Here is a 13,707-nt window from a genome sequence, read left to right as displayed (position 1 = left end):
GAACAATGGATAACTTACAGCCATTACAGAAACTATGTGTCGGTAAGGCAGGGAAGAAGGGGATTTCGAAGATCTATAGGGTTTTGATGGATCTGAAGGGTACAGACATCCCAGTATTCATCAAAAAATGGGAGACAGAATTAAATTTAAAACTCAAAAATGAGGAGGCTGCAACTTTATTAAAGCGAGTCCATAATACTTCAGTAAACTATAAGGTGTCCGAGTTAAATTATAAATGTTTGTCAAGATGGTACATTACCCCAGACAGAGCATCTAAGTATCAGAGCGAAACCTCACAATACTGTTGGAGGGGATGCAAAGAGCTGGGTACAACGGCACACATCTGGTGGCAATGTATAGAAATAAGGGAATACTGGGATGAGATAAGGAAAATTATTAGTGAGATAACCCAAATAATAGTTCCGGATGATCCATGGGCATGCCTATTTCATGGTTTTAGAATGCCAACTGAGGTATATTTGAGAACACTTATACTACAACTGTTGAATGCAGCAAAAAGCCTTATAGTGAAACATTGGCAGGAAAAAAGCGGCCCAACATTACAAGAATGGTACGACAAAACAAATGAAACCCAGAACTTAGAATATCTGAGATATATTGAGGGAGTGGAAATGGAGGAGCATGAGGAAAAATGGAGGGGTTGGCAAAAATTTAAAAGCTCAATAAGAACAGTAGAGGTATTGGGAATTTAATTGGTCTAACAATATAGTCCCCGTGTAGTTAGTCAGAGATTTGTAAGGGGCAACAGGAGTGGAGTCCAGTTGTGGTGTTGATCTAGCTGGCTAGGAGGCCTATGGATGAAAGAGATAAAGGACTTCGAGGAGGTAGGGGGGTTTGGGGGGGTGGGGTGGGGAAGGGAAGGGGGCTTAAGATAAGGGAGGCTTTAGATATGATCTACTTGTCATTGTGGACGAGGGATGCTGCTGTGTTGCAAGCAATGTGAATTAAATCTAAGCGATATTTGTAATAAAAGGAAAGAAAAAAAAAAAGCAATAAATGCCACTATGATGTGAATAACGAGTCGGGAAAATATTGAACGGTTAAGATGAAACTTACGTCCCCGAAAATGGACACTGACGTGGCAGGAAAAAAAAAAAAAAAAAAAATCAGGTGGTGAGAAGGCAACATATCGCCTCCTCACCACCTTTCAAGTAAACTCAGATTGCCTGCTGCACTAAGTTGTAAATGAGCCTGTAGTTGCATTTGGCAGTGGCACCCTTCGGGCTCGTTCACACGCAAAGTTGGTGGGTAGTAAAACCGTGTGGTTGAGTCAGTTTTACTACCCCCAAAGCCTATCCCCTTTAGCAGCAGCCAAAGGTGTACACATGCCACAGCAGGAATTAAGCCCCCTGTTGCTTTCGGTGGGTGCTACCGCCTGCCAATCGCGACCCATTCAAGTAAATGGGGCCAGCTGCATGCTTCTGCGGGGTCCAAGGGGTTAAAGCAGGTGGTGAATAAGCAAAACAATGCTGCCTGCTTTAACCCCCTGTTTTCTATACTGCACAAGGTTGCAGGGCACTTGCAGAGTGGCCTCATTCATTTGAATGGGTCATGCTTGGCAGGTGCTACACCCACCAATCATGACAGGGCATATAACTCCTGCTGTGGCTGTGACATGTGTACACCCCTGGCCAATGCAGCTAAAGGGGGTGCGGTTGGGGCGAGGGTGATAAAAACACATCTTGGCTATGGGGTTTTATCACTTCCAAACTGCAAATGTAAATGAACCCTTACTGCTCTGAGCCCCTTATAAGGCTACTTTCATACTGATGTGGTGCGGTTTACCTGCACCGCGGGTGCAGCGCAGTGCATCTGCAAATTCCCTGGGTTACCTGTGCTTTGCCGTAGACTTCTATTATATACTGCAGGTGTGGTGCACGTTTAGAAAGTGCACCAAACCCACAGGATACAATAGAAGTCTATGGCTAAGCTCAGCAAACCCACAGAAAAGCTGCAGGTACACTACACCACACCCGTGGTGTGAGTAAACCACAGCACATCAGTTTGAAAACAGCCCTATACTATTATGCCCAGTGTATTGCTTCACACTGACCTGAAGAGCTCTTCTTTCCTGCTGCTGGCACCACTCTGGAGACCGCTAGCTGGGATAAGAGGTGGAGTGCAGTTGGTATCACAACGCATGGGACAGGAGCCAGAACTACAGAGGAGGCATTGGCTTATGCAAGTCTTGCTCCCTACTACAGCTCCAACTTTACAAATAGTCCCTCTGCAGTGCACTCTGTTTGATGCTCTGGGATGGCGGGTTAGCAAGCCCAGACCGCAATTTACCAGTCACCTGATCTACAGGTTGCTGACCCCCGCAATAGTGTGATGGTCAGTGGGAACAATGCTCCTTTTTTTTATCATTTAAAGTTTAATTGTGTACACCAGGAAGGACAATACAAACCGAGCTTTGATATATGGTACAATAAGCATAGACTGTTACACAAACCAATAAGAGTAGAACCGTATGTTGGGTACATAGGGAATAGGATGATGTCAACATGGCAACAAAGAAACGACATTAGTCTGAATTAAAATGCAACAGTGTAAAACACTAAAATCAGGAATGCTCCTTATACTTGTGGTCATTGAGAAGAATCAGTGGTGTCAATGGGGACTCATCAGAGAGGCAGAAATTGCTCATTGCTCAAGGAACCCCTAGAAATCTCTGGAGGAACCCTAGAGTTCCATGGAAACCCTGGTTGAGGAACCCTGCATTGGAATCCTGGAAGGTCATCTTGTTGCTATTGCCGACACCCACTGTGCTGTACCATTTGTAGGAATGTCCCATGGGTAGTGATTTATAGCTACGTAATTAATAGTATGACAATCTTTGTGCGGGGTTCTGAAGCATAAAGTTTGGCAGAGATACTCGGAAATATTGGGGAGGGGGTGGATTTACCAAAACTGGTGCACCCAGAATTTAGTGCAACTGTGAATGGTAACCAACAAGCTCCTAGGTTTTAGGCCCATTTCAGATGGAGCAGATCCGTCCAAGTGGAATCCGCCTGCTCAGTGGGGGATCTCTCTGCTGATCCGGCGGATGAGAGGGTTGTGTCCGCTCCACTAGGCAGAGCAAACACAGACACAGCCCGCTCTCCTCCAAGGGGGCGGTCAGATGGAAACATACTACATGTCATCCAATCTGCTGGATAGATGGTGAACATAGCGCCATACATCCATTTTTATCGGATCGGATGCCCAGTGGGTGTTTGGTCTGCAAAACCGACAGGCGGACCCAATCAGTCTGCTGGTGTGAAAGGGGCCTTAGGCTGGGTTCACACTGATGCGACACGACAGCCGTCCTACTTTGGATCCGACTTGGCCCTGCGACATGAAGCCGGTATGCGTCCGACTTTCAATGAACGGGGATCCGACTTGGATTCCCGCCAATGCCCGGCACTGTGTTTGGTATGAATCTTGAGAGGTAACACCGCGCAAAATTTTAAATAAAAAAGCCAGCATGGGTTCCCCCTCCAGGAGCATACCAGACCCTTGGGTCTGGTATGGACCTTAAGGGGAACCCCCTACGCCGGAAAAACGGCGTGGGGGTCCCTCCCAAATCCATACCAGACCCTTATCCGAGCATGCAGCCTGGCCGGTCAGGAATGGGGGTGAGGACGAGCGAGCGCCCCCCCCCCCCCCTGAACTGTACCAGGCCGCATGCCCTCAACATGGGGGGGTGGGTGCCCCACGCCGTTTTTTCGGCATAGGGGGTTCCCCTTAAGGTTCATGCCAGACCCAAGGGCCTGGTATGCTCTTGGAGGGGAACCCATGCCGTTTTTTTATTAAAAATTTGCTGCGGAGTTCCCCCTCAAGATCATCTGAGCACAAGTCGCATGCCGAAGTCGGATCATGCGAGATGGCGATCTGACTTTGATCCGACTTCAATGATAGTCAATGGGCTGAAGTAGGATCAAAGTCGGACCAAAGTAGTACAGGGAGCATTTCTAAAGTCGGAACGACTTGTGTCGGACCAGTTAGGACGGCTCCCATAGGGAAACATTGGATTTCACACGTCATGCGACATGAGCTCCCAATGTCGGAGCGTTTGTCAGACCAGTGTGAACCCAGCCTTATTGTCAACAAGCTGAAGTTAGAAGCTGATTGCTTACTATGCGCAGCTGCACCCAATTCTGTGTGCTCCAGTTTTAGTAAATCCCCCCTATTTATTGTTATCTTGGAAAATATCAACTAGTGAACTGCAAACTCTATTCAAGAAACTTGGCAGTTGTACTAACATTGAATTTCAACTCAGTTGACCGAATAAAAGTCAGGTGTATCTTGTACAGTGCAGCCAGATTACCTGGGTTTATTACAGCGCTTAAGCAAGACACCACAGCCTCTTGTTATATGATTCCTTGCTGTACAGCCTCGCTTTCATGTTATAGAATATGTGGTTGAGGTTGCATAGACGAATTGGAGCTTGTGTGGGTTCATGCTTCTGAAGCTGTTTATGCATAAACTTATAACCTAATGAGCAAATGACCATGTTTTATAGAAAATAATAGAATTCAATGTGCTTTAGTGGCTTTGGATCAGGTGGGGAAGCATAGCAATCCATTTATTCTTTTGTGCTGAATTCCGGCTCCCGCAGCCCCCAGGTGAGTCAGTGTGCGTCTTGAGCGGTACAGATAATACGAGAGCTGATGCTGCCTCCTCATGGTGCACATGACTCAGACGTTTTCAGCAGGAGCCAAAAATAGCCCTTTCTTCTGCTCTGATGACGGCTGAAGTGGCTACAGCATTCGTGAGCATATTATGCTCCTCTTGTATTGTCAGCTCCTCTAAAAGGGCTTTAATAGCTTTTGTAGAGCTGAAGTACATCAGTTTCCCTAGCCTCCCATCTTTCTCCCATTCTTTTACCACTTTATTAAACTAGTGTGTCAGAATACCTAAAGACATTCGGCTGCCTACAGTCAAATCCTCTGTCCATTACTTCTCTTAGTGTTAATTATTTGATACAAAAAAATGAGTTCCTGCCTAAAACATCTAGAGAATTACCAAATGCAGCACAAAGGTTTTATCTTTAGCTTGCTTTCATTTCGTTAGCATAGTGTCCATAATGCAAGCTGTATGTTGTATCTTATCCAGTGACTACTATCAAACTTTGGTGTTGGGCCCAAGGTAAAGGTTCCAATTCAGAACCACCCACCCCTCCCCTTCCTCGACAATTTTGAATAACATGAGTTGAATGCAGGTTGAGATAGAAGGTTTATTACCTTATATTAAAAGAGAAATACAGAAATTAAAGGATTGTAAAGGTAAGTGTTTTTTCACCTTAATGCATCCTGTCAGTGACCGGCCCCACAGCCAACCCAACCCCCCCCCCCGCCGTTTTACTTACCTGACCCCTCGAACTTGTCCCATGGGGACGCGCCATCTCTCTGCCTGGGGTTCTCGGCTGTTGATTAGATAGATTGATAGCAGCGCAGCCATTGGCTCCCGCTGCTGTCAATCAAATCCAATGATGCGGGGGCGGGGCCGAGTCCTGCATTCAGCGTCTATGGACTCGGGAGGTAACCACCCGGAAGAGCACTTCTCCCAGGGGGTTATCTGAATCGGGGAGGAGCCGAGAGAGCCGCCGAAGGACCCCAGAAGACCAGGATCGGGGCCACTCTGTGCAAAACGAGCTGCACAGTGGAGGTAAGTATGATATGTTTGTTGTTTTGAAAAAAAAAAAAAATGTAGTGTCACTTTAACCGCTTGCCAACCGGCTCACGCCGATATACGTCGGCAGAAGGGCACGTACAGGCAGATTAACGTACCTGTATGTTGCCCTTTAAGAAGCAGTTTGCGGGCGCACGCACCCTGCCACCTCTGTGGGGATACCCGCGATCGTCTCACGGAGAGGAAGAACGGGGAAACGCTGATGTAAACTAGCATTTCCCTGTTCTGCCTAATGACACTGACACTGATCACAGCTCCCTGTAATCGGGAGCGGTGATCAGTGTTGTGTCACACATAGCCCCTCCCCCCCCACAGTTACAATCACTCCCTAGGACACACTTAACCCCTACAGCGCCACCTAGTGGTTAACCCCTTCACTGACAGTCACATTTACACAGTAATCGATGCATTTTTAATTGCACTGATCGCTGTATAAATGTGAATGGTCCCAAAATCACACCAAAAGAGTCCGATCTGTCCGCCATAATGTCGCAGTCACGATAAAAATCGCTGATCGCCGCCATTACTAGTAAAAAAAAAAAAAAGATCAATAAAAATGCCATAAAACTATCCCCTATTTTGTAGACGCTATAACTTTTGTGCAAACCAATCAATAAACACTTATTGCGATTTTTTTTTATTTTTTACCAAAAGAAGAATACATATCGGCCAAACTGAGGAAAAAGACTTTTTTTTATATATTTTTTGGGGGATATTCATTATAGCAAAAAGTAAAAAATAATGTATTTTTTTCAAAATTGACGCTATTTTTTTGTTTATAGCGCAAAAAATAAAAACCGCAGAGGTGATCAAATACCACCCAAAGAAAGCTCTATTTGTGGGGGAAAAAAGAACATCAATTTTTTTTGGGAGCCACGTCGCACGATCGCGCAATTGTCAGTTAAAGCGACGCAGTGCCGAATCAAGTGCTCTGGTCTTTGGACAGCTAAATGGTCTGGGGCTTAAGTGGTTAAAGCAGAATTTCCCCCTAAAAGGGAAGTGCCACTTTAACACCTCCTTCCTTCTGCTCACATCTACCCAGATGAATAATTGAGCTGCTCAGAATCCTTCAGTAAAATATTCAATACTATAAAATAGAAATTCCAACAGAAAAAGTAGGACCCTCTAAAAGCTATGGTAGGTGTGCAGGGAATTAGATAACTCTCCTGTATCTACCAAAAATTGCTTAAAGCAAATACTGTAGCTGCTGACTTTTAAAAAAAGGACACTCACCTGTCCAAGTATCCAGCGCCTCACCTGGGACGGTTCTTTGCTGGTCTTCAGGTCCCCAGCGCTGGCATGTTTACCAAGGGAAGCCAGCTCCAATCGCCTAGGTGGTCGGAGCGGAAGTAAGAGCATTTAACTGCTAAAACTTGGCGCCCCCCACTTTTGGAGGATTTTTTTTTTGGAGTGGCGGGCGCCAAGTTTTAGCAGTTAAATGCTCTTACTTCCGCTCCGACCACCTAGGCGATTGGAGCTGGCTTCCCTTGGTAAACATGCCAGCGCTGGGGACCTGAAGACCAGCAAAGAACCGTCCCAGGTGAGGCGCTGGATACTTGGACAGGTGAGTGTCCTTTTTTTAAAAGTCAGCAGCTACAGTATTTGCTTTAAGCAATTTTTGGTAGATACAGGAGAGTTATCTAATTCCCTGCACACCTACCATAGCTTTTAGAGGGTCCTACTTTTTCTGTTGGAATTTCTATTTTATAGTATTGAATATTTTACTGAAGGATTCTGAGCAGCTCAATTATTCATCTGGGTAGATGTGAGCAGAATCAGGAGCTTTTTGATGGAGTTTTTACCACTACATTCCTAAAGAGATATATTGGGGTTAATTTACTGAAGGCAAATAGACTGTTCATTTTGCAAGGGAATTTTTCCCAGAGCTTAGTGACTGAGGAGACGCTTTGTTGACTTTCATCATACAATCAAGTGCAATCAAAAGTGTTTTTTATTTTCCTTGCATGTGATTGAGTACTCTTTGCAAAGTGAAATTTCACCACACTCACTAAGCTTTGGGAAAAATTTACTTGCAAAGTGAACAGACCCCCCCCCCCATGCACCCCTGCTAGACATCACAGACAGGGTGGTGACTTTACTTTTCACTTTGTGGAGATCAACCTGCCCCTTAGTCTGTGATTGGGCAGTGCAGGACGTCTTTACCCTGCTCTGTCCTCCTGCAAGCAAGTTCAAATTTCAAACTGACTTCAAAGTAATAAAGTTCTGGCTTGTTGCTGCCCCTCTCTCTATCACTCTGAGGGTTGCTGCACAGAGGATTACAGGAAGCTGCTATTAGGACAAAGTCTTAGGTTTTTTACTACCACATTGTTTGTGGGATTAAATTCAACTCTCTAAAACTGTGAGCAGACCCCATTAGGCATATGCAGCTCAGCCCACCACCCGAAAGTGTCCGTAGAAAATATGACAGCAGCTGGTAAGGGATGTTGCCACCACATCACTGGAAGGTGGAGGCAAGTATTTTAATTTGGGGGTATATTTCTGCTTTAAGCATGATAGTCAGTCACAGCTTGATAGTAGGCTAAATGGTTGGAACTAAGAAAAGGCAGAGGACTGTCCACTGCTGACACCTATCAAGTTCCTAATATAATTTTGAACATAATTATCCCGCTTTATTAGAATTAAGACTAGTCTCCATGAAATTGATCTTCTTGCACCTCTTTCGCCTCAATACCAAAAAGGTGGCCTGGTAATGATAGTACATTACTAATTAAATGAATTCTAAGCCCCCGTTCACACCTATGCGAATTAGATGCGGCTTACACCGCATCCAATTCGCAGGACATTTTAAAATACATTCATATGAATGCATCTGGTTCACATATGTGCGTTGCATTCGAACTGCACATTGCACAAAAAACGTGTGCGTTTTCTGGGCATTGCGGTGAGAATTACAAGCCCGTTATCTTCTATGGGAACGCATCTGATTCGCAGATGCATTGCGTTCTGAACATGGATTTTCTCCTTCTCCTCACTACACCTCCCCCTCTAGCCCCCCCCTCCCTGCTCACTGATCCGCAGCTAAAACGCAGATGAACCTCTGAACAACTGATTTTTATCTTCCCAGTGAAACCTGAGCCTCAGTTCGCACCGCACATGTGTGAACCCAGGCTAAAACATCAGTAGATGTGACTGCAAACTATTTGCTTCTAAAGCTGGGTTCACACCGTAGCACGGAGTGGCTCACAGCAGGGTTCCGGTACGTCCCTGTTGACCATTTTAGGTCCTATTTCAGTCCTAATTTTTGGCTGAATTCGGACTTGAAACGGACCAGAAGATGCACAGGACTCCTGTGCAATTCACACCAGAGCCGCTCTAGAGATGTGGGAACCTGACATGCGAATTGGAAAGCCACATCCAATTTGCAGTAGTGTGAACCCAGCCTAATTGTTTTATATGCAGTTACTACTAAAATACTATTTATACTGTTTTTTGCCTGTTCTTTAGGCTGAGTGGAGGGAAGAGGTAAAGAAACATTTTGAAAAGATTAAAAGCGAGGGGACCTGCATCCACCGTCTAGATGAGGAACTGATCCGCAGACGGAGAGAAGAGTTACGGTAAGATCTCCTACATAAAGTTTGCGGGGGTTATCTTCTAGAAAACGTGTATAATATGTCAATGAAAATTATGGTTGCTATGGGTAACAGAGCTTTGCAAGCAAAGCTGGATGTACACTGCTAGATTTTCAAAGGAACATTCATATAATCATTTTGTATGAAAATTTGTATGAAAGTTCTGAATGCATTAGACGGCTTGACAAAATTACTTCAAAATTTCATGTGTTTTTAGCATTCAATTTTGGAACAAATGGACTTGCCAAACAAATACTACATACATTGTTAGAAATTTGTTCGTTCAAGAGAGATTTTCCATTTTGCTCCTGCAAAATTTCTTGTCACTGTGGTGAAAAACGAATGTCGATTTGACCCAACTATCGAAAAGCAAACCAACGCTCCTAAAATGGAAAATTGGAAATAAAATTCTGCTAGTATACAGCCAGCTTAACTCTTGAGATGCTTTATAATGCATTTTAATAAGGCTCATTTACACTAATATGCTGCTTTGCTTTGCATTGATAAGGAGTTCAGCAATTGAACAAGGTCCTTCAAAAATGCAGCATAAAACTCTCTCCATTATTGGCCCCCCTCCTGAGCATAGGTATAGGTTCCTACCTACCAGGTTACAAGGCAATAGTTATTGGGGGTCTCAAAACTCTCTAAGCAAAGGGCCAGTTTACTGACAATCAGACTTTAGGAGAGCTGGAAAATGCTTATGTCAATGGCATTAAAATAATTACATAAAGCTTGTGAGCAGTAGGAGGCATTGGTAATAGGGAAAGAATAAGCTCCATTGTTTGTGTCAGTGGGAGGAATAGTGCCCCATCATTGGTATTAATGGGAGGAATAGTGCCCCATCATTGGTATTAGTGGGAGTAATAGCGCCCCATCATTGGTATTAGTAGGAGGAATAGTGCCCCATCATTTGTATTCGTGGGAGGAATAGTGCCCCATCATTTGTATTAGTGGGAAGAATAATTCCCATCATTGGTGTCGGTGGGCAGAATAGTGCCCCATCTGTGGTGTCAGTGGAAGAATTGGGGCCCATTTTTGGTGTCAGTGGGAGGAATAGTGCCCAATCTATGGTAGTGAGAACATTTTGGAGATATGGGACTTTATGGGTGCATTTCAAAACAGAAATCACTCGAAAGTGTATGTAAAAATATATACAAAATTTATTATAAAATGAACAATATCATAAAGCCAATACATGCAATATAGTCATAGCCGTAGGTGTGCGCAAACAACCTATTGTTGACAATGATTTACTGTAATCGCATTCATGTTTTCATCACGTTCATATTTTCGACATTTTTCACCATATGGCTTCCTCAGGGAAGAGCACGAAGATTAATTTATTAAGTATGAAGACCTATAGTCGAACAACTATAAATGTGCACAAAAAAAAAAATAGTACATCAAGAATTGACACATCATATATTATTCATACACATATGGCTACAGTTGTACACACAACAAGTATCACCCAATAAAAGTAGGTTCCTACCTCATTGACCGAGTGTGGGAGCTTATAAAAATTTAAATAGGGAGTGGTATTGCACACTGCAATACAGTGCATCCGCATAGCCAAAAATGCCCAAAAGTTGCTGGGTCTCCCGTAGGGAGGGGTGTAACGCGTTATGGTGAAGAGCAGTTCAACAGGTGATCTGCCAATGTAAACATACGATAATCACGTCACATTATGCTAGATAAGAGTGAGATATATGAATGCAAGGCAGACTTGTAAATATTTGCTTAACTCACTCAAACCCGACTTCTCATCAAGAGTAATGTATACTGGGAGCCAAGGTTGCTGACAGGTAACACCAGATGCCTGGTAGCTAAGATGACCATTATAGAAATCTAAGGGTACTTAAGGGTAAAAAGGGGAACCCTTGTCATACAGCGTTCACAGTGCAAAAAGACCTGTTAAAGTACTTGATTTAAGTCATGAATAAACTTGCCTCAATGTTAAATCAATGAAGCCTACCCATGGGTCAAGTTATATTCCAGCCGGCAAAGAAAGAGACAAAGAGGAAAAAGCCCCTAACGGCAGACGGTGTCTACACCTATTAAAGAGAGACACAGTGAAGGTATTGCACTGCTATCGCTTGCTGTGTCAGATAAGAAGATCACCTCAAACATTTCTCCAAGCCAAAAGTACCTGTTGTCCTGTCACGATCAGCACAAGCCTCCCAGGGATCCCAACAAAATGGCTGGTGCTTTATTGGGTGATACTTGCTGTGTGTACAACTGTAGCCATATGTGTATGAATAATATATGATGTGTCAACTCTTGATGTACTCATTTTTTCTGTGCACATTTATAGTTGTTTGACTATAGGTCTTCATACTTAATAAACTAATCTTCACGTTCTTTCCTGAGGAAGCCATATGGCGAAACATGTTGAAAATATGAACGTGATGAAAACATGAATGCAAATATAGTAAATCATTGCCAACAATAGGTTGTTTGCGCACACCTAAGGCTATGACTGTATTGCATGCATTGGTTTTATGATATTGTTCATTTTATAATAAATTTTGTATACATTTTTACATACACTTTTGAGTGATTTCTGTGTTAAAATGCACCCATAAAGTCCCATATGTCCATAATTTTCTCTCTACTTCTAAAGAGATGTTGGTGCCATACTTTTTGTAGATTTTGATGCTGGCCTCTGTCCATATATTTGACCCAATCTATGGTGTCAGTAGGAGTAATAGTGCCCCATCTATGGTGTCAGAGAGAGGAATAGTCCCCCATTTTTGGTGTTCGTTGGAATAGTGCTCTTAGGGCCAGATAAAGGCAAGCAAAAGGTCACATCCGGTCCGCGGGTCGCAGTTTAGATACCACTAGACTAGATTATCGATCACTAGCTAATGGAGGCAAACCTTAGGATCCAACATTTCTGATGTCAACAATATGGTCAGTGCCCAACCCCAGTTTGAGAAAATGTTGTTGTCTTACAGGAATAACTTGCATAAAAGGTTCCATTTCTGTTGGGATACATGGTGATGATTTCTTATGCCCTGTACACACGACCGGTTTTGCCGTCGGAATAAACTCTGAAGGTTTTTCCGACGGAATTCCGCTCAAGCTGCCGTGCATACACACGGTCACACCAAATTCCGACCGTCCAGAACGTGGTGACATACGACGGGACTAGAAAACGGAAGTTCAATAGCCAGTAGCCAATAGCTTCCGTCTCGTACTTGCTTCAGAGCAAGCGTCCTTTTTGGTGCGTCGTAACAGCATACAGACGAGCGTTTTTTCTGATAGTAATTTGTTCGGAAAAATATAGAACATGTTCTCTATCTAAGACCGTCTGAATTTTCGACGGAAAAAGTCCGATGGGGCATACACACGGTCGGAATATAAGATGAAAAGTTCCCATTGAACTCTTTCTGTCGGAAATTCCGCTCGTGTGTACGCGGCATAAGAGGTCATTTAATTCTGTACCTTATCTTCAACAAAGATTAATTAAGAATAAAAAGCAGCATAGTGTGTCTGAAAATACACAACAATATGTTATAAAGTGTGAGAAGACACTTAACTCGATCTCTTGTTCATATATACGTTAACTTTTGTTGGAAGACCTGTGGTCTTAATCAGTTAGCACAATGAGCAAAAGTCATGTGTAGAGTGAAGTAACCCATAATGAACAATCAGAATTTAATACTGATGAGTGATAAGAAAAGATTATTCCTCACTGGTTGCTCATTAGCTCAGCCGGTTAAAATGAAAGAAACATTAACACTTTTGAGATCGGGAGTCTCAGGCTGCATTCACACTGAGACGCTTTACAGGTGCTATAGCGCTACAAATAGCGTCTGTAAAGCGCCTCTGCTCTCACTTCAGTGTGAAAGCCCGAGGGCTTTCACACTGGAGCGGTGCGCTGGCAGTATGGTAAAAAAAGTCCTGCAAGCCGCATCTTTGCAGGGCTGTAGGAGCGGTGTATACACCGCTCCTAAAGTGCCCCTGCCCATTGAAATCAATGGGCAGCACCGCCGAACCGCTGGCAAAGCGCCACTGTAGCAGCGCTTTGCGGGTGGTTTTTAACCCTTTTTCGGCCGCAAGGGGGGGTTAAAAGTGCCCCACTTGAGTCCGAAAACCTCCGCAAAAACGACAGTAAAGCGCCGCTAAAAATAGCGGCGCTTTACCGCCAACACCCCAGTGTAAAAGTAGCCTAAAAGTTACATTTCTGTGGCTTAAATGTATATTTAATAATTCATTTATTATTTACAATAGACATGCACTGGATATTCGTGAACACTATGAACGTAAGCTGGAGAGAGCCAATAACCTATACATGGAGCTGAGTGCTATCATGCTACAGTTGGAAGTCCGAGAAAAGGAGCTAATCAGGTACCTGAATTAGGGTTGTTTTGTTTTGACTCAAATCACAAACATTTTTAGGAAAAATTATTTTCCCAAT

General features: G+C 43.7%; 1 protein-coding gene across 4 annotated transcripts in view; it reads left to right on the top strand.

The window, feature by feature from the left end:
* Positions 1–13,707, top strand: part of MAP3K13 (mitogen-activated protein kinase kinase kinase 13) — a 223,040-nt gene that overhangs the window by 185,139 nt on the left and 24,194 nt on the right. For all 4 annotated transcript variants that reach the window (XM_073633441.1, XM_073633438.1, XM_073633440.1 and 1 more), the window contains 2 exons: positions 9,160–9,269; positions 13,521–13,637. In XM_073633441.1, the coding sequence (XP_073489542.1) occupies positions 9,160–9,269; positions 13,521–13,637 (227 nt within the window). The remainder of the gene's footprint in view (positions 1–9,159; positions 9,270–13,520; positions 13,638–13,707) is intronic.

The sequence above is a fragment of the Aquarana catesbeiana genome, linkage group LG06, assembly GCF_042186555.1.
Source record: "Aquarana catesbeiana isolate 2022-GZ linkage group LG06, ASM4218655v1, whole genome shotgun sequence".
NCBI classification, from domain to species: Eukaryota; Metazoa; Chordata; class Amphibia; order Anura; family Ranidae; genus Aquarana; species Aquarana catesbeiana.
The sequence above is the reverse complement of the archived record's forward strand: the minus strand, read 5'-3'. Positions and strand labels throughout refer to the sequence as shown.